At 41.3% G+C, this 25,625-nt stretch overlaps 3 protein-coding genes across 3 annotated transcripts in view; all 3 read right to left on the bottom strand.

Annotated features, from left to right (window-relative positions):
* Window positions 1-25,625, bottom strand: part of LOC135699225 (pyrokinin-1 receptor-like) — a 322,643-nt gene that overhangs the window by 156,759 nt on the left and 140,259 nt on the right. The gene's annotated exons all lie outside the window — the stretch shown is intronic.
* Window positions 9,684-10,670, bottom strand: LOC135699203 (uncharacterized). The gene is made up of 2 exons (XM_065219408.1): window positions 10,655-10,670; window positions 9,684-10,585 (listed from the first exon to the last, which is right to left on the bottom strand). Exons 1-2 carry the CDS (start codon window positions 10,668-10,670, stop codon window positions 9,684-9,686), a joined length of 918 nt encoding a protein of 305 aa, XP_065075480.1.
* LOC135699202 (uncharacterized) lies at window positions 10,834-12,254 on the bottom strand. The gene is made up of 3 exons (XM_065219407.1): window positions 12,236-12,254; window positions 11,923-12,163; window positions 10,834-11,863 (listed from the first exon to the last, which is right to left on the bottom strand). The coding sequence occupies exons 1-3, from the start codon at window positions 12,252-12,254 to the stop codon at window positions 10,834-10,836; spliced, it is 1,290 nt and encodes a 429-aa protein (XP_065075479.1).

Genomic DNA, 25,625 nt, shown 5'->3' with positions numbered 1-25,625 from the left:
AACAGCCGGGGGATCTAGCATCGTACAGGTCCATATACCTGCTGGATTCACTAGGAAAACGTATTATTGATTTGTGTACGTTGAAATCATTGCTATTATTGATGTCGTCTGGTAGTAGAGCTCTACACTACGAAATCAATTTAAAACTCGTATTTTCACGGCTTTCAGATGTGTGCTACGGTACGAATTTGCCATGAGTGGCAGTGTAATAAAGTTTACATACATACGAGGGTTTCCATGTTTACGATCCGCTGTGTGAGTACCTCAATTGAAATGTGCATTGTGACAGATATCAATGTATTCGTTCTGCCCATATAACTGTAAACAATTTACTTTGGCGAGCGATCCGAAAATTTATATCCAGTTTTGACGTAGGACTACGTCTTTGATTTCTATATGGGGGTACACTTTGTGAAAACCGAAAATGGAACATGTAACAAATTAAGAAAGATTTTGAACGTTAATAACTCAGCTACCCCTGGTCCAATTTCAATAATTTTATCACCAATCGATTAGAAATATGGCTACGCATTGAAAACAATGCTTCCGAATGTTGATTTTCAACAAGAAACTATTGAAAAACTGGTAAATGTTCAGCATTGTCCAAAAGCGTCGAATTAACTAACAAATCCACCAATTACCTACATGCATATGCTGCTTCCCCAGCACAGTCTTCAGAGAGTAGTAAGTAGACGAAACAAGTCGAAGTGGCATTCGCCTCCGATCCTCGGGCGCGTGCGAATAGGGAGGATGGAATTGCGTAATATTTTACACACTCATCGCCATGTTCAGAACCAAACGCAAATTCTTCGAGATAACCACCATCCGTCGTCTGGCTCGCCGTGGCGGTGTCTGACGTATCTCCGGTTTGATTTACGAGGTGTGCGGATGGTGTTCCTGAAAAATGAGATCTGTGATGCTGTTACCTACACTAAACACGCCAAGCGTAAGCGGCCATGGATGTCATCTACGTTTTTGAAGTGACAGAGACGCATTCTGTTTGGTTTCAGAGGTTAAATCATCACCAACATTGGAAACAAAACGGCTCTTTTCAGGGCCACCAAGCTTATTACAGTAAAGAGTAGGAATAGAATTCATCTGCCTGTTTGTCCATATGCAGAACCACCGACCACACAAAATGCTCATGTGATCAAACTGGAAGCAGGGATACAAATTGTTTTGATCAACCTTGATCAACTTTGAATCGCCACGGCCGGATATTTTCGAAGGAAGAAGCAACAATCTAGCATCTAATTCGACGAAGACGGCAGGAAACATTTCTGGATCAACAATAGAATAGGGCCCATCAGCATTTGTTAACAAACCGTTCCAAAGCCTCACAAATCGAAGGCCGCTCACACAAACCAACACCAACATCTTGTAGGTAGAAGTTTCCCCTATCCGATGATGGTGTTGGTTTGTGTGGGTGGCCTTCGCTTTGTGAGTAAAGGGCTTTGGAACGGTTTGTTTACAAATGCTGATGGGCTCTTATCTATTGTTGATCCAGATTTGTGAAGCCGAGTTATTTACGAAAGAGAGTGTCGATGAAGAGAATCGATCAATGTAGATAGGACCTATTGAAAAGTGACGCGAGATTTGTTTTCCGTACTGAGCTCCAATGCTACCGACGCCAGGGAGGCAGCTCCCAGAGATGTTATGCCTTAGAACATGCCGATGGCGCCGACTGAGATTGGACCCAAGCCTGCTGGGGTGAGAGGTAATTACGCTAACCACCGGCGCCGATATCTATCACGGCGAATGAGAACGACCCAAATTTGAGCTTAGTTATCTCAGAAATAAGTGCAGGAACTCAGCGATGAGTAAATATTCCTCATGTTTTCCCAGGTTTTTCCAGGATTTTCCAGGGAAAAAATCCCGAATTTGAGAAAAGTAAAGATTGGATTCACTCACTCTATTGGTACTTCTCCGAGACTGAATAAAATTTTCGTCAATTTCCTCATTTTCTGGCAGATTTTTTAGGTTTTCCACAGGAAATCATGAGACAAATTTACTCATCGCTGAGTTCCTACACTTTTGGCGATTATGAGTGAACTAAAATCAAATTTGGGTCGTTCTCATTCGCCGTGTACGCAAAAAGAAAATAGCCAGTGTTGCTACTTGATAGCAAACTACTCATAATGGGAGGAGTCTTTGTAGCTTTTATACCACTTGGTTGCACATCATTCTGCTTTAACCTAAAAAGATATAAAGCAGCGCTGCTGTCTGGTATCACGATGTAGACTACGATGTCCAACCGGAATCGTCCGAAGATGTTGACCGGTGTCTGCGCTCCATCGATCAAGCAATTTCCCGGGCCAGGGAGCTACATGTGCCAGTATCCAGACAGGTAAGTAATACTTTGAACCTTGACAGGCCTACTAAAGACCTCATTAGACTCCGCAACACGATTCGTAGGCAGTACCAGCGTACTGGGCTGCCTAGCCTGAAGACCAATTGCAACCGTTTGAACAAAATCATCCAAGCCAGGATGGTGGATCTCAGAAATATCGATTTTGCAAACAAGATTCGCTCTCTCCCAGATTGTGCTAAGCCATTCTGGAAAATGGCAAAGATTTTGAAAAATAAGCCGAGGCCCATTCCTCCCCTTTCCTCTCCTAACCAAAATTCGGACCCATCTTTACTAATAACCCCATTTGAAAAAGCCAATGCTCTTGGACAACACTTTGTAAATTCACATAACCTTGGCCACGCCATGGTGAGTCCCCACGAGCCTGCAGTATCACAGGCAATGGCTAGTGTCGCTGCCACCCCCGTAGTTGTCCCTGACGAAAGTAGAATATCGGCTGATGAGGTGATAGCAGCGATTAAATCAACAAAGAACATGAAGGCCGCTGGTGTCGATGGAGTGGTCAACCTCGAGCTGAAAAACTTGAGTGTTGACTTCTTCAAGCACCTTGCAGTGGTCTTCAACAAGTGTTTAATGCTTGGCTACTTCCCTGCATGCTGGAAGTTAGCCAAAGTTATTCCAATTCACAAACCTGGCAAAGACCCTACCAGTGCCAAAAGCTATCGCCCCATCAGCCTCTTGTCCTCCATCTCGAAGCTATTTGAAAAATTGATACTCAGCCGTCTGCTGGTGTTTTCAAATGATAATAACATCTTTCTCAAAGAGCAATTCGGGTTTAGGAAAGGCCACTCTACCATCCACCAAGTCGCACGGGTTACTAACATCATCAAGCGGAACAAGTCCGTTTCCAATACATCTGCCATGGCATTGTTGGACGTCGAGAAGGCGTTCGACAATGTCTGGCATGATGGTCTAGTGTACAAGCTGCATCGATACAACTTTCCGAACTACCTCGTGAAGATCATCAAAAACTACTTGTCGGGCAGATCATTCCAGGTCTACTTGAACAATGTCTCCTCTGATACGTTCAACGTTGATGCAAGGTAGCCTGCTTGGGCCTATCCTATTCAACATTTTCACGTCAGACGTTCCTCCCCTGCCGGGTGGTGGTATCCTGTCAATGTTCGCAGATGACACCTCCATCATCTATAAGGGTCGAGTGATCCGTGCTCTGGCGAGTAAACTACAATCAGGCCTGGATGTTTTGTCCGACTATTTTAAGAACTGGAAGATTTGTATCAATGCAGCTAAAACACAAACCATTCTGTTTCCACATTCGTATTCACCTCGGCTTGTTCCGCCTGCTAACGTCAAGATCCATCTTGATAGCACTCCCATTGATTGGTCGAGTGAAGTAGTCTACCTTGGTCTCACCCTCGATAGCAAATTGCTATTCCGATCCCATGTGGACAAGACATCCACCAAGTGTAACATCTTGATCAGGTCGCTCTACCCTCTGATAAACAGGAAGTCCACCCTGTCCCTCAAAAACAAGCTTGCTGTCCACAAGCAAATCATTCTGCCGGCTATTGAGTATGGTATGCCAATCTGGGAGAGTTGTGCAAAGTGCCACCACTTAAAGCTTCAGAGGATCCAAAACAAGATCCTCAGAATGATCCTTAACAGTCCACCGCGAACTCGTAATTCTGAGATTCACCACCTGGCCGGTCTTCAAACACTCGAGGAGCGAAAGACTTCCACGCTGGAAAGGTTCAGAGTCGCCTGTCTGCGATCAAACCACCAGATCATTCGTGATTTGGCAACCTAGTATAAGTAGTTAGGTGCTCAAGTAGGTAGGTTATCAAATTTTTAAATTCAAACCAAAACAATCCCACAAAGGGTATCCTGTAAATTAGCGCTAAACGCAATCATCACATTAGAATAACCAATTAACTAGAACAAAGATGAAGAGCCAAAGGCTAACCAATTGAAATGTTAAATCAAATGTTGAAACATAAAACCCAGAAATAAACGTAAATTTTACTACTGCTACTTTACTGGTATCAGCTCATTTTCGCTTCGGACGGCGTGGTGACCAATAGTAGCAGTAGGTCGTGGCAAAGGAAGTGCCAATCGTCATCGCAAATTCTTCGAGATAACCACCATCCGTCGTCTGGCTCGCCGTCGCAGTGTCTGACGTATCTCCGGTCTGATCTACGAGGTGTGCTGAAGGTGTTCGTGGAAAATGAGGTCCGTGATGCTGTCACCTACACTAAACACGCCAAGCGTAAGTGGCCATGGATGTCCTCTTCAATAAAACGGCCCTTTTCAGGGCCATCAAGCTTACATCAGTAAAGAGTTGGAATAGAATTTATCTATGCTTGTTTGTCCATATTCAGAACCACAAGCCCCCAACGACCACACAAACTTGGAAGCAGGGGTGCAAGTGATTTTGATTGATTCAGGGTGGCCAGCAAACCGGGAATACCGGGAAATATCCGGGAATTTGGAAAGTAACCGGGAACACCGGGAAAAACCCGTGAATTCTGCAAGAGAACCGGAAAATAAATTAACCATATCATAGGAACAAATTTTTACATCAGAATTTCAGAATAAACCATTAAAACAGAGTGATCCTTTGCAAATGAATGTCTTGCTCTATTTGTTGCATAATTTTCTTCAGTATACCGTCTTATTGTTTTTAGAATTTAATCACTCAGCACTATTGCAAATTGATTTTTGTCGTTTCAATTTCAGATGTAAAGTGCATGGTCCTCTAAAGAAAATATTGAAGATGCTGGAGTTAGGAAACAAATATTTGTAAAAACCGAAACTGAATTATTCTTTTCCGGGGTTTTAATTTTTTGTTGTTCTAAATTCTCATGATGAATTCTAGAATTAACTTGGAATTCTGCTCTGAATTATCTTGAAATTGTTCTGAAATAAACCAGAAAACACTCCGCGTAATAATTACCGTTGAATTCTTTTAGGAATTTTCTTCCAACCCCTTCTAAGAATTTATTGGAATCCTTCATATAATTCCCGTTCCGCCTATCCGGAGACTTTGATTCCTTTAAAAATCTTTTCAAACATTTCTTTTAACTCTTTTCAAAACAAAAGAAATCTTTCGAAAATTAATTTATAAACCCCTTGGAGTATTTTAAAGAATTTCTTTCTGATTATCAGCAAATTTTTTGGAATCAATTTTGTTTGGGTTATGTGATGAATCATTCGCACTAGGGTTGAAATTATTGCCAGAACATTTTAAGAACTCTGTGTCTTGTTGAATTCCGATCATAATTCTCTTGGAATTCTTCTTAAAATTCATCTGTCATGTTCCTCACGATGCCCATACAAATCTCATCAGAACCACGTAGGAATTTTCTGCAATGTTTTATTTTTATTTTCACAATTCTTTTTTAAAACTACTAAAATTACCTAACAGTTTAATTTAGAACTTGCATTCTTCTCCAAAGAAATCTTTCCAAATTCATCTAACAATTTCTATGGATTTCATGTAAGAATAATTCTGGAAATCTGCTCTTCTCCTTCGAAAACTGTGTGGGAATCCTTCTCAATATTTGTTTTTAATCAACACTTTGAATTCTTTTTAATTTTACTAAAAATTCCAGGGTTTGTCCGCCAGATTCTACAGATTGCTATGTAATTTGTTATTACCCTTAAAATGCTTCCAAGTCTCAGAGCGTGACAATTATGACTCCACGACTCATAAGTATGATGTTTTTTTTTTTATAAATCTGTGATCTTGAAAAAAATTCAAAATTTCACATTTTAATTATTGTTTCTCCAATATCTTGCATCACGAAGTATGTTATTAATCACAAATTTTGAAGAAAAGTTCTAGTTTCAGACTCTACACAAATTATAAATCAAAGCTCCAGAATCTTGGGAATCTTCTTATATCACATTTTTTTAATCCTATCAGTAAATTTTGTTTTTTTTTTGTTGCATATTAACAACCGGGAATTTTTAAGATTTGAACCGGGAAAACCGGGAAAAAACCGGGATTTTCAAAATAAAAATTCACTGGCCACCCTGATTGATTCTCGTAATCAACTTTCTTTTTGAAAAAGATTACTACAAATTTGGATCGCCTACAGTTCAAAACCGGAAAGAGTTGAGATAATAGATATTTCAGGCATAACATTTGATAACGGCACAAAAGCATTTGTAAACAAACCTTCTTAGGCCCTTTACACGCGAACCAAAGCACGCCCACGCAAACCAACAACATCATCGCATAGGGGCAACTATCACCTTTCCGTAAGTGGTATTGGTTTGCGTGGGCGTACTTTAGTTCGCGTGTAAAGGGCCTTAGAATGTTTGTTTACAAATGCTTTTGTGCCGTTATCAAATGTTATGCCTGATTTGATCAATTAAAAGAACTTAATGCTCTTCACATTTATTCCGTCCACTAGCGGTCCTACGTCAAGCTTCCGTTTGTGCCCCTAGGCACAGATCCTTCTACTTTTTTTTTTATCATGCATCATTTCAGATTGCTAAGAAATGCCATCATTGCATTCTCGAGCCATTTTACGTAGTACAATCAATTGCGATTTACGCGATTTTTTTCGCCTCTATTTTTGATCGTCCGATCTCAAATTGCATCCACATTTAATGCAGCCTAGTTAAAAAAAATCAAAAAAGAATATGACGGCATTAAAAATGCTACACACATCCTGAATGAAGCCATGAAAATCGCGCACAAACCAAATTGAGTGTAGTCTGAAATGTGGCATCCAAAAATGCTAGGTTTTCATTTTTTAAACTTATCATAAAGCAAACTGTCCTTCAACTGCTTGCTAAAAGCATTGCTTACAGTTACTTGAGCAGAAATAAAATTCCGTTATCTATTTTAATGCATGCCTATAACACCGACATCCATATACATATATATCCTTCCCCGAGAATACAGGAGCAAAACGGACGATTATAAAATTTACTCCCCCAGATAAAGTGAGGTTCCTCTGAGGATAGAGGCACGTTCGCACTCGAATTTTCCGGTACATTGTCTTTCCATTGTCAGCCGGCTAAATTCCATTCCGTTACACAGTGGCGCCAGCACCGTTAGGAAGAACAGTGATGCCAGCGAGAAATTTCACTCTGATTTTCAGTAGGAAGCACAATACCATTCGGGGTCGCTTTGTATTTTGCATTCAACTGATACTTTTCCACTGTGATGGTGTTGGTGTCTATGTCAATGGTCAAAACACGTTCGGGGATAGCTTTTTATGCCAAAATTTTTCCTCTTCTCTTATTTACGGTTGAGTTTTCCTATTGTCATTGGAGATCATTCTTCTTGATACTTGCAGGATAAATGGTAGCTTGCAGAAAACGCGGTTTCAAGCACGTTTGACATTGACTTTTGGCTGTACCTGCAAAAGAGGATAAAAGATGCTGATTAGATCGAAAATTATCGAACACGACTTGAGGCAATATGAATCACAACAATCAAACACAAGCACACTGAATCAGTGATGAATTAGTTTTACGAAGAACAGTTGCTTCCCTTCCGGCGACTCAACTCACTTGAGCGGCAAACAGGCTTGAGTGGACTCCGTTTGATGGTTGTTAATTATGCTGCCCTAATGAAACAATCTCATTAGTATGGAAATTGTCAAACTAGATTCCGTTGGCTCTTGGGAAACCACCTGACCTGGGGGAGAGAGTTACCCCCACCGTACCGAACATAAGAGTGTGGAATGTAATCCTATGCTAACATCATCGTTTCAATTTTGTTCTGTACTCTAGCGAGGCGAGATGGTTCCATCCGTACAGGAGTTGTGTAAATGCTTTTAAGTAAATTTGATCCTGAGAACGTAGTGCAGCGCATACGACTGCTGTTACTTACTACGGTGTATCTAAGAACTCATAATATGTGGCTCGTTCTAAGAAGGTTGAAAGTCTTGAACCTAGTTGTGAGTAGAGAGTAGAAGGTTCTTCTTTGGGGCGAATGTTTCTCTCAAAAAGGGAACTACTAATGGATTGGGTGTGGGTGCATTTCAAAATGCATACATGTTGTTGAATGCATGTCTTTTCAGGAAGGAGCTCGCCGAAGAAAACGAACCTTTCCCTTAATGTTTATGTGTGGCTGCTCTTGCACAGCGCACAAATGATTCTCTTCCTACATGCTCGAATATAGGTCATATGTTGGTGTAATTAGATCTCGCTAGATTTATTTCATTCGGTTACAAGGAACGCAATAAACTGACGAAATTGACAAGAACATCATCTTTAATTTACTCAATGTTGTTGAGCCCCCCCAAGCGGCGACAACTTCATCAACTAGTGAGAAACCATGATACTTATGTTTGTTATCATCTGTATTAGAGTGCCTGTATTAGTAGAGTGACGACATGTCAAAATTGGAACGGCCGATTATCTGTCAGTGTCATTCCAATCGAGCAAGCGACCTTTCAAACGCGTTTGGAAAAAAAGATGTTGACAACAAAGTATTGTAGTTGTCAGCGAAACATTTATTTTTTTCGGGAAAAATATTTAGCTTTTCACTCAATCGCAGTAAGTATGTATTATAGAAGTGTTGATTTAATTATATATTTTTCTTTATGAAAACAAAACACAATTCTACAGGAAATGGATTAGACCTTGGGATTAGACATTTATGAAATTTATGTCGACATCAATCACGGTAAGTAGAAGCAGTTCAGAAGAAAAAATAGCTGGAAGTGGAATATGCCATCCGTCAGGACATCCGGCTGAGTAATGTGAGCGAGCTGGATAACTTCCTGGAAGAATGGTGCGACTCGTACGAGACACTACCGGCCTGCATAGAGAATTAGATCCATCGAGCCAACTCGGAGAAACAGAAGCGGCTCAAACACAAGGATTCTTACAAAGTGGAGATTGCTAATATGAAAAAACTGATCGAAGTTCAGGTCGCCAACGATTCGGATGAAGCCATGGTCACTGATTCGGAGCGAGAAATTACGGCGTACCTACTATGGAGCGAAAAGCAGCTCTTGGATTCGATCTTGAATGGATTTGAAACACGTCGTTCGTCTCGATGACTCGAATATTTCATTGGATACAGAATTAAGTGTATCGCTTTGCAGCAGTTTTATGAAAAAGATGTTTCGTATCTAGGGTAAGTGTATCTATTATGGCACCATGTTCCTTAATGTGTAGTTTCAAAAATAAAACTATGCAGCCGTAACTAAAACAACAGAATTTAAACGATTTCCTTTGAAACCTCAGTTTAATAACGTTATGAGGTCCGAAATAAACTAACAATGGTTGAATCGTGTTGAATAATAAAAGTATATTGTTTGTTCTCTTTTTGAAGTTTAACATGTATGAAGTTTATCATCACAAATAATCCCCTGACCTTTCTTTATTACACAGCCATTGATCGACTATCTAGTCTATTTTGATGAACCTTTTTAGGATGATGTATCTTAAGACGAAAATGCAAAAATCTTCTAATCAGTTTTCGTTTCAGATCGTGGCATAGAATCAGGTGTTCAGCCGGAATATTCAACAGTTGATGTTCAATTGTATCAAATACTTGATCATTTCTGCAATGGTTGATCTCATTTCTAAAAACGATCTCTAATTTCAAGAAAAATATGAAAGTCTCATTATTGACGTATACCAATGCCTGACCAGTAAAATCCTTCGAAACTGTGAATTTGTTGTAATGACAATCGGACGATGTTGCTATGCACTTTTCAATGCACTGTTGACATACCGCACCATGTTTTGCAACTTTATGTACGATCATACCAGCAATGTGAAATACTACGTTCTTTTCCGCATCGTTCATTCTATCCAAAGCAGCCTGTGTTCCAATCGTAGTTAAGTTGTTTCTTAGCGGTACAATCTTTTCCTTTTCTTTAGCTTTGTTTTGGCTCAACTGTCTCATATGTGAAGGGAAATCTATGAGCCACTCTCTTTCATCTGAGCCATAAGACGATCCAGAGACATCAGAAAGGAACTGTGAAATGGTTACGGATTTTAGAAGGTTTTTAAATTGCAAGGCTGTGGGTTTTTTCTGTCTTATTCTGATCTGCGAAAAAAGATTTTCCACGCAGTCCTGCGTGAAGCGCGAAGTTAGCAAATAGCTGTAGCCCTTTTCATTCAAAAAAAGATCTTGCAGCCGAAGTATCGAGTTTGTGGCAAGAATAATTGACGCCTGCCATGGTTTCCAATTCCTTGTATACCCCACATCCAATTCAAAGATAAGTTTTTTGAAGAAATCGTAGAATTGCAGCGTCACTTGGTAAATTTGCAAGTTTTCTGAAATAAAAGTAAACTTCATCTATATCGAAATGTATGCAATACAGTGGAATCCTATTATCTACTTACTTTTACACAATGCCATTTCCATTGACCTGTTTTTCGACAACTGAAACCATTTAGAACAAGCTTCAATGAAAAACGCCGTTGGTAAAATTTCAGGACGGTTTGCAACGTAACTGTAAAATCGAAGAGCTGCAGATACGTTTCGGTTGACATATTTTTCGGAGTTCATCACTTTCATGGCATCAAAGTTGCTCTTTTTCTTTTTTAAATTCAACGTCTGCTAGCTTCAGGTTATGTGCAACTTTGAGTGCATTCTGATGTCCATAATAAACCAGGTCCGTCAGATGCTGGATGTTGATCTGGTTTGTACAGAATCCGTTCGATTCAACGATATCAAGTGGAAGCCACAACACTTCGTTCTTCAGCCATCCTTGTACTGCTGACTTGAAAACATGGACGACGTCCGGCATAACTTCCAATTTCCTCAGCGGATCCATTGGATGCTCGATGGCATCACTTTCCATAACATCATTCTTATGGAACTTGAGATTTAAGCTATTCCACAATTTTTTATTATTCGGACCACAATCCGAAGTTAGAAAGTGAACTCTACAGCCGAATGATTCTACTTTACAGATAATTTCGAATGCTATTCCCTTCAGCTCATGTTCCGGAATACTATTACCCGTAAAATGATAGCCGACAGTTTGCTTCCATCTGCTTCTGATCCCTACCAACATGAAAACGAGACCATTGCTAGCGATTCCGTTCTGACCTGGAATAGTAACATCGCCATAGAACATGCTGTCCGCAATACAAAAGCTCTTTGCTTCTTCGATGGACATTTCATCAAATACTAGCCCACAGTCAAGATCGTCAGAGTTCATTGTATTCAGTTTAAGCTGCAAAAGCTCTAGAACATCATCTAGTATTCCAGTACTGAAGTCCAAGTCCTCCATCCTTCGCTGGAGAGTTCGTTCTGAAGGAATCGGATATTTATTCCGCTGATGCTCGTATCCTCTCGTGCCACAAACAAATTTGGTCTTCAGGCTCTCTGTAATTGTTTTGTCACTCCACTGCTTCGGATGCATTTTCATATACAGCAACATATCTACTTGGTCGGAATTGAACGTTCGATTCAGTGCATCGAGTGCGAGATCAGAAGTTGTCTTCTGCTTATCAATCACATGTTCCTGTCGCTTGATAACGCTTTCGAGACCCTTGCAGTGCTTCTTTAAGTCCGAAACTTGATGGCTTAGAACATTGACGCGACTAAAACGACAATTATTTATCAATATAAAATTGAAAATAACATACAAAGACATTCTTACCTCTCATATGTTCTTTTCGTCTTCGCACACACAGCTTGGTGTTCATCGTAAGGAGAACATCTGACTGACATTCCGGATTCTAGATTAGGTTCCACGGTTGAAAAAGGATTTCTTGCTTGGTTTTCATGGTCCGAATCGTCCTCGGCGTGCAAATCTACAATCTGTGGTACGAACTCATACACTGGAACTGCCGTCCGTCGTCGCATAATTTTCCCCTTGTTGGAAGCAAAATATATATCGTCTGGCATAAAATGAAACTAAATTAAAAAAAAATATTACTGACACTTTGGTTTGCTGCTGTTGTTTTACGTACGCTGCACAATCGAGAGCATGCCGTGATTTCGTAATCATCCGGCAGATTACAAAATCTCTTCCAAGCAGCACACACATCATCGTCCACCGAAAAACGAAAGAATCCGATGTTCTTGAACCCCGCTGTCGTTTTGTTTGTACAGAATTTAGCGCAGCACTTCATTTCGAACAAATTCAGTAGCAACAACGAACCAAACAGAAAACGCGTGTGTTTTGAAACAACAGAATATCAACAAAACTCTTAGCTTTGCGAAAAGTCACGTGAAAGCCCAAACACTTTCAGTGTTGTCAGCTCAAAACTTCAGGGATGCCAAATATTTTATTTTCACTGGGATGACATGTCGTCACTCTACTAATACAGGCACTCTAATCTGTATTACTTCCGCTGAATAAAACTGTCATTCCTTTTGTTATTTACGTTCAGTACACACGTGTTTCATTACTTCCCGATCCGAGTTGTTTTTCCATTGCGATTGCGGCCACTCCAACAGATTATGGGCCCAGTTGGTTTCGTTATGGATCGTTAGCGGGAAGTGTTCGGGATCGTTTTTCGGTTGCTTTAGTTCGAGTCGGATTATTATTTTCCGCGAAAGTCGTGAATGAGAAAACGGTAGTGTTTTCCAGAGCTTTCTCGCAGAATGGAGTGGGCAAGAGTTGTCAAGCTGAATAACTCCAATTACCCGGCGTGGTCCTTCTCCGTCACGGCGCTGCTCCGGCGAGAGCAGCTGTGGAAATACGTCGAACCGGGAGTCGCACCGAATCCAGTGACCGGTGCATGGAGAGAGGGCGACGAAAAGACGCTCGCCACCATTCAGCTGCTGGTGGACGAGAGTCAGTACAATTTTATCAGGGTGACCAGACCTACCGATTTTTAAAATGCCTACCGATTCACAGACGAAAAGTTCAAAATTACCGATTTTTCACTTTTCCTACCGATAACCACAGATTTTAAGTCTGTGTTCGATTTGGTGAATTTTCACTTAAGCTTCACTTCGAAAATAAATTACAGTGTTCGAAAACCCCTCTATTGTTGACCGTCTGATTTTTGAGAAGGTGTTTGTCAAGATTGATTCCTGATCAGTCAGAGATAGGTCTACTGAAATAGCAGGTTTATTTGAAATTTTTACATCTGTAAAATTTAGGTGAAAATTCACCATTGGAGCACAACCTTAGTAATCTGGAAAAATGTTCAAAACCCATGTTTTGTTTTCCGTGTAGTCAGTCATTTTGATCGAACGCGATGTGTTTGCAACTCCAATCCAACGGTAAGAAAAAAAAAATCACCCAAAAGTAAGTTCTTTCCACACTTCTTGGCACTATGGTGCAGGAATCAAAAAGTGGGGGAGAGGTAGCTCATCGATTCTTCCGGTTCGCCTCCTAGCATCGTGCTATAAGGTACCAGGTGATAACCAGGGTAGTTGATCGATAGCTCGATGACGTCATTTCGTTGGCGTCTGCAATGGGAAATTCTCATAGTAGGCGTTGACGATGGGACGTTGTCGAGTTTTTGAATAGCAACTATCGTGGTAACTCACCGATTACCTGTCGATCTGCCAAATTTGGAAAGACGTCTGCATTGAATTGTCTCATATAATAATATTCCGCCCACTATATCACAAGAAATTGCGAGTAGCTGAGTGGAATGGAGATAAGTTAAGCATTGGGTACAGGACCAAGTCTCCCCTGGGTGGTGCCAAAAGATGAGCGCAATAGAATCATCAAGTTGCCATAAGGCACGAAATGAGACTATTGCATGGCTGGGTAGTCAAAGTCTTCCATTCGTTAGTCATTTCAAGTGGATTAGAACAGGTTTAGGTTTAGGGTGAGCGTTGGCCAGATTTGGATTTTTCAGATGTAATCCTGGATAGGACCCTGTCATTGAACGTCGCGTGAAAGGGGAACTTAATGAAGGCCTAAGTACTTTTTCGTAGTTTTTAGTTTTCGGATTTGAAAGATCGTCGGTTACAGTGGCCTGCTTACTGAGCAGAAAAACGCGGTCCCAGGTCCTTACATATCAAAGAGATTTATGGTAAAATCGCTTGTGTATCGTGTATTTTGCGACACTCGTTGTTGTCGTTGGTTCCGGGTTTGAATGGATACACAAATTTGAGCAACGGTATTATGTGATATGAGGGGCTCGGTGGCCTTAGAGCAACCGTTTTTGCTTACTGAGCAGAACATAATGAGACTAATCTCAGGCCCATCCACATTCAAGATTCGTCAATCGTTTTATTTGTTAATATGACTACATGGTAATAACAGCAACTCGGTGATTAAAAAGGTGCTCGTCTGCCTAGTGGCAAACGGTTTTGCTTACTGAGCAGAAGACCGTGGGTTTAGTCCCAAGCTCATTCGCGTTACATGATCGTTAGGACATCAATTCAGCTTATCGTTTTACCAAAACGAACCCTGCTGCAAACCCAACCCTCTTATCCAACATCCCAGTGATTCCTCGTGGAAGTGCAGAGGTGTTCTCTGCTTCCATCAAAGCGAGTGTCATGTCAACACAATCCTTCCCATTCCTTTCTTGACCTGTGTTCGGGCGCGGCCGGCGCTGGTATTGCCTAATTTAAGATCACCAGTTTTTACACATTGAGGATGATTGCTAGTCCCAAGCATCGTCTATTGGTTCTCTGTGTAATTACAGCTGATCTGGCAGTAACAGAGTAGCAACCGTGGGCGGTCAATCAAGCTCAAGCTCAAGCTCAAGCTATTTCTTTCATGTAATTATCGTAAATAATAGTTATTCAATAATAGATAGTTCATCCATATATTCGTACTTTGACGCGAAGCGCTGTGGATTATGAGATGCTTGATGACCCTGGAGGGATCGATTTTGCTTACTGAGCAGAAAATCATGGACTTAACTCCAAGCTCTTCCACAGCACAATAAATCGCCACCATCATTTGTATATTTGATATTAAACATTAGCCTCGGAAACTATTTGCATATCAAGCGAAAACGTAGTCCTGTATTGTCAAGAAGTGTTATGGTTCTGAGATGCTCGATGACCCTGGAGGGATCGTTTTTGCTTACTGAGCAGAAAATCATGGGTTTAATCCCAAGCTCTCCGTCATGACTCTTAAAATTCATTATCACTAAACAAAATTAATATGTTCTTTCGATAGCCGGCTATCGAGAGATTAAATAAACAACAAATAAACAATACATACTTTTGGTTGCATCACCAACTTGAGGTGAATCCTAACCGAATACCCTACCCAACCCTCCAACTCCGTAGCACTTATGAGGGTGTCGCTAAGTCGGTGGCCTCTCGTTAAGTAAGTACTACATCAACATTTCCTTCCCTATTCCTAGTTATGGTAAAGATGGGCGTGGCCGGGAATAGCGGCAGTCATGCTTCTGTTACTCTTGTTTAGATTGGAACCAATGTTTACTCCCCAGCATTATTCCTGAAAGTAGTCTAACTGAGAATTTCAGAAGAGACGTGAGTGTCGCTAGTATCCAATTTACAAAGTATATCATAACAACGCTAACGCTAACGCTAACGCTATGGTGCAGGAATCAAAAAGTAGGTAAAGCGGGTCAAAGTAATGAAGTAATGAAATTGGGTTGTTAACGGAATGTACGTATTTCTACTGCAATGTACTTAAGGGGGTTAGGTTTTTGATAAGACTTTAGTGGGAAATGATACTGATGAAGACTGCACATTATAGTCGAAATACGTATCTATCATGGATGTCAAAATTAATTAAGTGAAATTAAATGGAAGATAACCTTTTTGCGGGTCAATGTAGTTTTTATTTACTTGTGTGGAATTCGTATGGAATTTACCACTTTCTACCCAAAAGTAAGTTAGTTGTACCCAAAAGAAGGTAAATATGATTAAACTCAACGTTGGCTTCCCACGATTTACTGCTCCTGTGTAGAAGGAGAAAGTGAACTGGCTCTTGGGTACATTTTTCTTACCGTGTACGAATAAGTTTTTTTAAACCCTTAATCGACTTTCTCTGTCTGATGCTATTTTCTATTTCTCCCTTTTTGTTTTCGTGTTCCATTCGTCCTACTCTCGCCTACTTTTTATTGTTAATATTCGCATATTTTTGAGGAGTACGAATTTCTCATATCATTGAACCGATGGCTAATAGAATTTCGGACACCTAGGAAATCGTACACAGCAACAAAAAATGTAATATCTATCAATGTAATTCAAGCTGATGTATGAAATAATGATGTAATAGCAAAAAGCAGATACAATATTACATCAATGGATGTTATTTTGTTCGCAAAATCGATGTACACCGTACAACGTTATATTACACAACCAGTTTGGATGTAATATTCAACAATTTTTTTTTTCTGTGTACAGAGGAAGTACAGCAATATTAGTCGTAAGATTCCTATTTTGGCCACACCTCAGAAAACCGATTAAATTACAATATTCGTGCATTTTGTGGTCAAAATGTTTATGTACACCGATGGAAATGATTTGTACCAACAAACTGAACGCAACTGAACATCACAAAATTGTAAACAACGTGAAATATCGTCAAAAGGTGGAAGGAACATTACCAATACATTACCGATAGTCCGAAATCGCACGTGATTTGTTTTCATCGAACCCCCCCCCCCCCTCCTCCGCTCACAAAGGTTTCCAGTTTCGGGAAAGCCTTCGGCCTACCGATAACTACGGATAAAAGTTTTGAGAACCTACCGATAGTGAAAAAAATAATCTGGTCACCCTGAATTTGATCCGCGACAAAGCAACAGCGAAAGAGACGTGGGATGCACTCAAGCTGCACCATAGCAAAACGTCTCTGGGGCAGAAAGTGATGCTGCTCAAGCAAATCACCAACCAAAATTACCGAGTGGGTGATGATATGGAAAGTTCTGGATCAACAATATAAAAGGGCCCATCAGCATTTGTGAACAAACCGTTCCAAAGCCCTTTAGTCACAAAGCGAAGGCCACCCACGTAAACCAACACCATCATCGGATAGGGGAAACTTCTACCTACACGATGATGGTGTTGGTTTGTGTGGGCGGCCTTCGATTTGTGAGGAATGGGCTTTGGAACGGTTGGTTTACAAATACTGATGGGCCCTTTTCTATTGTTGATCCGGAGTTATCTTGCCGGCATCGAGCTCGTCGTCGGAATTCGGGCTTCGAGATGACCGAATGCTTGAAAGTGGCGCTGATCCTTCGTGGCCTCCCGGACGCGTTCAATCCGTTGACAACAGCGTTGGAGGCACGGGACGAAGATGAGCTCACACTTGAGTTGGTTAAAGTGAAGCTCGTCGACGAGGCGGAAAAGCAGAAAGGTGAAATGGAGGAGCAGGCGCTACGAGTTGGATCCAGCCAGCAGCAGCACAAATCTGTAGAAGTTTCGTGCTACTATTGCGGTAGGCAAGGACACCGCAAACGGAACTGCAGAGCGTTCATTGCGGTGAAGAATAGTGAGGAGAAAAATCCGAAGAAGAAGAGCAAAGAAAAAGTGAAAACAGTGCGCGAAGACGACCCAGAGTCGTTTACGTTTATGGTACGATCGGGTGATTTCGGCGCGAGTGCGTGGTAGATTGATTCCGGTGCGACGTCGCATTTGGCCAACGACAGACATTTTTTCGTTCGGTTGGACAAAAGTGTGCGACCGACTATTTCGACGGCGGATGGAAAAATGCTTCGCACGGAGGGCATCGGGGATTATACAATACAGTGCGTGAACGATCGCGGCGAAAACGTTTCGGTAACGCTGACGTAACGTATCCGTGGCAAAACTTTCGAACAAGTGCGTGCGTGCTGAATTTGACGGGGAAAAGTGCCAATTGCTGTACGGACAGAAAGTCGTGGCGGTCGCGGACAAAATCGGTGCCCTGTATCGGTTAAATCTGGCCAGTGAGTGACAAAGGACACACCGACAAATGTCAACATACGTGGCATCGCCGGTTCGGCCACAAGAATTCGGAAGCCATCAAGGAAGCGGTGCGTAAGGGTCTGGTGTCTGGAATGTGCGTCAGTGAATGCGGAATTCGGGCGACGTGCGAGCGCTGCGTCAAGACGAAGATGGCTAGGCCGTCTTTTCCACAGGTAGCTGAGAAAACGCCAAAGAAGGTGCTCGATGTAGTACACAGCGACGTCTGCGGTCCGATGACGGAGACTCCGGGCGGCTGTAGGTACTAAATGACGCTGATCGACGACCACAGTAGGTACACTATGGTGTATTTTCTCAAGGAAAAATCGGAGGTCGAAGGTAGGATTCGCGACTACGTCCGATTCACCCAGAACCAGCTAGGTAAGAAGCCGAAGACCATACGCTCGGACAGAGGAGGTGAGTACATAAGTAACAGTATCTGTAAATTTTATGCCAAGGTGGGAAGTTAAGCCGTTGGTCCCCGGTTCATGAATTGATGGATCAATAGGTAGAGTCCAGGTGTGGGAGCTGCCTCCCTGGCGTCGGTAGCATTGGTGCTCAGCACGGAAAACAAGATCGACTGAAAACAAACCTCGCGTCACTTTTCAATAGGTTGATCGATTCTCATCGACTCTCTTTCGTAAATAACTCGGCTTCAACAATGTTTCCTGTCGTCTTCATCGAATTAGATGCTATAGTGTTGCTTCTTCCATGGAACTGTATGTAGAAAATATCCGGCCGGGGCGATTAAAAGTTGATGATGAGAATCGATCAAAATCATTTGCACCCCTGCTTTCAAATGTGGTTACAAGAGCATTTTGTGCGGTCGTTGGGGGCGTGTGGTGGTGAATATGGACAAACAGGCAGATACATTCTATTCCTGCTCTTTACTGTAATAAGCCTGGTGGCCCTGAGATGGGCCGTTTTGTTGCCAAAGTTGGCGATGATTTAACCTCCGAGACCGTACAGAGTGCGTCTGTCGCTTCAAAGCGTAGACGACACATCCATGGCCGCTTACGCTTGGCGTGTTCAGTGTAGGTGGCATCATCACGGATCTCATTTTGCAAGAACACCTTCAGCATACCTCGTAGATCAGACCGGAGACACGTTTGACACCGCCACGGCGAGCCAGAAGGCTTTTGCTGCTTCTGCTGTCTGCTCACCACGGCGTCCGAAGCGAAAATGAGTTGAGGCTAGACAGCAGCGTAGTTTTATATCTTTTCAGGTGTGTGACCAAAAAGTGGGAAATATTCTACAATATGGATATTTTCGGGGGTGACCGGTAGATGCCGAAAATCGATGTCCGACGCAATTTTGGAACCCAAGTTGGAAGCGATTGGTTTCAAAATGTGTCAAATACCCTACAATATAGGTATTTTCGGATAAGCTTTTAGATTTTTTACCGAGAAATTTCTGTTTGTTAGCGAAGACCCAGCAAAATTCCCGTTTTTTAGCTCAATCTCGGCAAGTTTTCACTGAGATCCAGCAACATAAAATGCTGAACTACTCGATGGTGCTAATATCGTCAAAAAAAATCTAAGTGTGTAGGAGACGACGTATAGAGGCTGAAAATCGATGTCCAACATCTTATTGGATTCCAAGATGGCAGGCATTAGCTTTTAAAAACTTGTGAAATACCTTACAATATGGGTACTATCACCTCGGAAATGACGCGTGTAGGCCGAATATCGATGTACAACGCCATTTTTGAATGCAAGATGGCGACCACCTGTTTTAGAAAAAGTGTAAAATATTATACGATATGGTCGGCATCGGGGATTCCATAATGGCTTCGGACATCAATTTTCGGCATCTACACGTCGTCCCTATTTCAAAAATACCCATATTGTAGGGTTTTTGCCACTTTTTTTTTAACCCAATGGCCACCATATTAGATTCCAAAACGGCAACGGACATTCATTTTCGGCATCTACACGTCTTCTTGGTTCCGAAAATACCTAAATTGTAGGGTATTTGACCCATATTGAAGGGAATTTGCTAGTATTTCCCAACCGCCATCTTGAATTTCAAGATGGTGTCAGACATTGATTTCCGGTCTTTATACGTCATCACGATTCCAAAAATACCCATATTGAAGGATATTTGACATTATTTCCCAGTTTTTAAATAACCAGAAGCCGCCATATTGGATTTCAAGATGGCATCAGACATTGATTTCCAGTCTCTATACGTCATCCCGATTCCAAAAATACCCATATTGAAGGATGTTTGACATTATTTCCCAGTTTTTAAATAACCAGAAGCCGCCATCTTGGATTTCAAGATGGCGTCAGACATTGATTTTCGGTCTTTATACGTCATCTCGATAACAAAAATACTCATATTGAAGGATATTTGACATTATTTCCCAGTTTTTATACAACCGGAAGCCGCCATATTGGATTTCAAGATGGCGCCAGACATTGATTTTCGGTCTTTAAACGTCATCCAGATACCAAAACTACTCATATTGAAGAATATTTGACATTATTTCCCAGTTTTTCTACAACCGGAAGCTGCCATATTGGATTTCAAAATGGCGTCAGACATTGATTTCCGGTCTTTATACGTCATCCTGATTCCAAAAATACCCATATTGAAGGATATTTCACATTATTTTCCAGTTTTTCTATAACCGGAAGCCGCCATCTTGGATTTCAAGATGGTGTCTGACATTGATATCCGGTCTATAAACCTCATCCTGATTCCAAAAATATCCATATTGAAGGGTATTTGCTACTATTTCTCAGTTTTCCTATAACCGGAAGTTGCCATATTGGATTTCAAGATGGTGTCTGACATTGATATCCGGTCTAAATTGGTCATCCCCATTCAGAAAATTCCCATATTGAAGCGTATTTGCTAGTATTTTCCAGTTTTCCTACAACCGGAAGCCACCATCTTGGATTTCAAAATGGCGTCAGACATTGATTTCCGGTATTTATACGTCACCCCGATTCCAGAAATACCCATATCGAAGGGTATTTGACAGTATTTCCCAGTTTTTCTACAACCAGAAGCCACCATCTTGGATTTCAAAATGGCGTCAGAAATTGATTTCCAGTCTCTAGACATCACCCCGATTCTGAAAATACCCATATTGAAGGGTATTTGACATTATTTCCCAGTTTTTCTATACCCAGAAGCCGCCATATTGGATTTAAATATGGTGTCTGACATTGATATCCGGTCTATATACGTCATCCCGATTCCGAAAATACCCATATTGAAGGGTATTTGCTAGTATTTCCCAGTTTTCCTACAACCGTAAGCCACCATCTTGGATTTCAAAATGGCGTCAGACATTGATTTCCGGTATTTATACGTCACCCCGATTCCAGAAATACCCATATCGAAGGGTATTTGACAGGATTTCTTAGTTTATCTGCAACCGGAAGCCGCTATATTGGATTTCAAGAAGGTATCGGTTATCGATTTCCAGACTATAGGCGTCACGCGGACTCCAAAAATACCCATATCGAAGGGTATTTGTCAGACTTCAAAATGATTTCTAGTTCCTTCGCTACCAATATTGTCTATCAAACTATTTGGCAATTGAATTAATAACTGTCGTTTGGTCAAATATTTTACTCACCTTTTTGGGAGCACTGCTATTTAATTCTTGCCAATGTTCCGAACCAAGAACGGTATACCCGGTTTTGGTAACATATAATTGAACCCTGCACACGGTTTATATCTCGTGTACCAAAACCAAAATTCTAGCACACCGGTTTTCGGTTTTCAAGCTGCGGTTCTGAACATCAACTCGAAAACCGGCACACGGTTTTGATTTAGAACACACTGGTACACTAAAACTCAACCGAACCAGGGTACACGCTTACATAAACACAGGAGTATTTTTTGAACACGAACCAGCACACGGTGCCCACCGGTTGGTTCAGTTGCCCATCACTGGGTTAAAGTAGAATGATGTGCAACCAAGTGGTACTCGATTATGACAACTGCGTTTGGGAACAACGTTTATTTCATGAAAACAGTGAACAAATTATCTCTTTTTATTTGAACTTTGGATAATGCTTGATATTATCACTTTTTCAATAGTTTCTTGTTGAAAATCATCAATTGGAAGCATTGCGTAGACATATTTCTGATCGATTCGTGAAAAAATTATTGAAATTGATCCTGGGGCAGCTGAGTTATTAATGTTCAAAATCTTTCATAATTTTGTTTCATGTTCCATTTTTGGTTTTCACAAAGTGTACCCCAGTATAGAAATTAAAGAAGTAGTCCTACGTCAAAACTCATCTTCGTCGGATACTCTTCCGAGCATAAGGCTTACCGGCTACTGAATGTGCGTTCAGTTTTTGGAGTTCAAGCCACCAGATGCTGCCTGGGACCAGTCGGAGGCAATCAAACGAGGTGTGGACAAAGAGGTGTTTGTGCAGGTAGGAAGTACGTCCAATAGCGTTGTTCCTTTGCAACCAAAGCATCGAGTCGGAAGAAGAATTTTTCTGATCGTCTTCTAGGCGTTGAGAACGAATCAGGTCAGGAAGAGTTTGGTGAAGTTCCTGCCGGCTTGCGACGTTCTGCCAGAACGAATATCGGAATGCCACCGGAAAGATATCGAGATACAATTGGATTAGCTGCAGCGGTAGCGTCATCGAGTTGCCTACAGATAGGCTCAAGGGTTTTGCCAGAAGTTTGGCAGCGAGTACGACCAGGTTGTTGCGCCAGTGGTAAAACAAACCACCTTCCGTGCGGTTCTCACAGTGGCTAGCAGCCGAAAAATGTTGGCAAGGCACGTCGACATTAAAACAGCAAATCTCTTTGGCGAATTACAGAAGGAGATATTCATGAAACAGCCTCCTGGGTTCGAGACCGAGGATCCAACCAGGGTTTGCCGTCTCAAACGCAGCTTGTATGGGCTAAAACAGGCTGCCCGCGTGTGGAACCGAAAGATCGATGCAGATCTGAAGGAGATTCGATTCCAACAGTCGAAGGCGGATCCATGTCTCTATATGAAGCAGATCAATGGTCGCTACGTGTATGTGATACTATACGTAGACGATCTCATCATCACCTGCAACACGGAGCAGGAATACCAAGCAGTGGTCGAGGTTTTGGCGCGGAACTTCAAGATCACCCAGTTGGAAGAACTTTCGTGCTTCTTGGGGATTCTGGTCCGAAAACAACCAGAAATCGTACACATCAAAAACACTCGTACGATTTGGAATGCACGGGTCCCGATGGCGAGTGGTTACCTACAACAACAGCAGGAGGAGAGCGATGAACCTGCGGAGAAGGATATATTCCAAAGCCTAATCGGTGTGTTGTTGTATGTTGCCATACCCGAGCAAAGTCGGTTAACAAAATGAAAGCAAATCGATATTAAAGTGTGCAGTTGCTATCATAATGAAAACTCATTTTGATTTCAAATGTTGCGACATAAGTCTGATATCATATTGTGCTTTCATTATGCAGTCAAAACTTTTTAAATGAAAGCAACTTAACTTAAAGTTCTGCTGTTTACGTCTTGTTTAAAATTTAATTGAAATTTATCTGTCGTTGAACTAATGATTATTGTTTATTTGATTTGTTTAACACATTTTAGGTCATTCGTTACTTGTCCGGGGTGAGATTGGAACCCAAGTCTTTCAGCTTGGGAAACATGAATGGTAACCATTTACTCCAGGCCCGTATTCAGTTGAACATTATGAATGCAAAATCAGTAAACAAATTGATTTCATTGAAAGCAGGATTAGTTTTCCGTTTGCTTCAACAGTGTAAAATTTTGCTCTCATTTTTGCTGTGTTAACCGTTAAGTCAACCAAAATGAGATCAACTGGAGTATTCAAAATAAGCTACATCATAACAGCAAATTTTGATTTCAATTTGATCTTCAGCTTTGCTCGGGTAAACAGTCGTCCGGACATTTCAATCACTACTTCTGTCCTTGGGCGGCGTGTATCCAAACCAGGGAAGGCCGACTGGATCGAGACCAAAAGCGTGCTTCGGTATTTGAAGGGGACAATCAACCACGAGTTACACCTAGGTGCTCCGAGGCTGAGTATATCGCTTTGGCTGACTGTCTGCAGGAGTTACAGTGGCTGCGCAAGCCAATGGTTGATCTGGGTGTGTCCATGGCGTATCTCGTTGCAGTTCATGAGGATAAATTACTTTTACTTTTTGATTTTACGGTTTAGCGACTTTGCAGTCAATTTAATTGTTTATAGGAAAGTTTGAACATACTGAGAGGTAAGTACATATCATCGGTAAGAGACATGTGTGTGAAAAAAAGGGTGGGGAACGGATTCGAAACTCAAATGTCATTAGCCAAATACACGAGGGGGGCGACACTTCCAGATTATCGCATATTCAGCGTGAATCTGTCCTATTTTTTATGTATTTATTTACCGTACACCATCTGTTTGCATCTGTGGCATCTTCTACCATCTACTTGCGCATGCTCGAATCTTCTCGTGATCGAGCTATCACCGAACAAACAACCATAGCAGACGAAGCAGCAAGCCGGAGGTGTTTATTTACATTTTGGTGAGACTGTGGTCAAGTGATAATTGTTCAACGTCGTAACACCAGAATTATAGATTTGTGAGTTTTAAGCGGTCCTTTCGGAGATAGAGATGGTACCGCCAAATGATGGTCATTTAGGAAGCTCTAGTATTGCAGATTTTAGGAATCTATACTTTTAAGAGCAAATGAATTCAGCACTACGAAATTGCTTTGTGGAAGCTAGTGCCCACTGCGAAGCAAAACGTCAATCCTTACCGTACCGGCCAATGAAAACCACTGCCAGTTTAGGGTTCTACAATGAGAAACGCAATGGTCGTAAATCTCCGGCATCTTTCTAGTCAAAGTCAGTCAGCGGGGGTTATTCCGAGAGTCCAAGTGACTATTGTCACTAATGAAGTGAGAAAAGTCAGCGGCACGTACTCTCGGTCGGCAGGTTTACTTCAAAGATTTACAAGAGTATTATGCGTTCATTCACGAATTTGACCAGAAATGTCTCGTAAAATGCTCTATTCATGGAAAGTTTTAATCCACAATTCTTCCCATCCACTTAGGTCTATTAATGTACTGGATCACCAGCCTTCTAGTTTTTGAAGGTTTCCAATCGATAACATATGTGTTATATAAACCAACCAGCCTCATTGACAACACCTGTATCTCTATATGGTACATCCCGCCCCGCAAAGCCACTCTACAAAACAAAAGCGTTAAAAACTAAATACTAAGGATTCGGCTGCATTAAGTATGCCTTCCTAAATTTAATTTAAATTGAAAGAACTGAATAATTAGGTATGAACGCTTTAACAGTTTTGATGTCTTAGGGTTTCTATTGAAATTAAAGTTCTAGATCACATTTCTATAGGAATATAGGAGTGAAATTTCCCGCGTCATTGGGACGGTACAAATGGATATTTTTGGTCACTATTGAAAATTTAGACGATTGCTGAATTTATGTATGGGCCCAAATCAGGGGCATTTAGGCCGCCATTACATCCATTTTTCTTACTATACAAAAGTTTGTATGCTGCTCAT

The sequence above is a fragment of the Ochlerotatus camptorhynchus genome, unplaced genomic scaffold, assembly GCF_037179485.1.
Source record: "Ochlerotatus camptorhynchus isolate MF236.1 unplaced genomic scaffold, CSIRO-AGI_Acam_v1.1 ptg000104l, whole genome shotgun sequence".
In the NCBI taxonomy this organism is placed as follows: Eukaryota; Metazoa; Arthropoda; class Insecta; order Diptera; family Culicidae; genus Ochlerotatus; species Ochlerotatus camptorhynchus.
This window is presented reverse-complemented; position numbering and strand designations above follow the sequence as displayed.

Excerpts from the sequence above, each read along its gene's own strand:
- LOC135699202 (XM_065219407.1), bottom strand. Across the intron at positions 11,864-11,922 it reads ACGAAAAGAACATATGAGAG|TCGCGTCAATGTTCTAAGCC; the intron begins GTAAGAATGTCT and ends TTGTCGTTTTAG.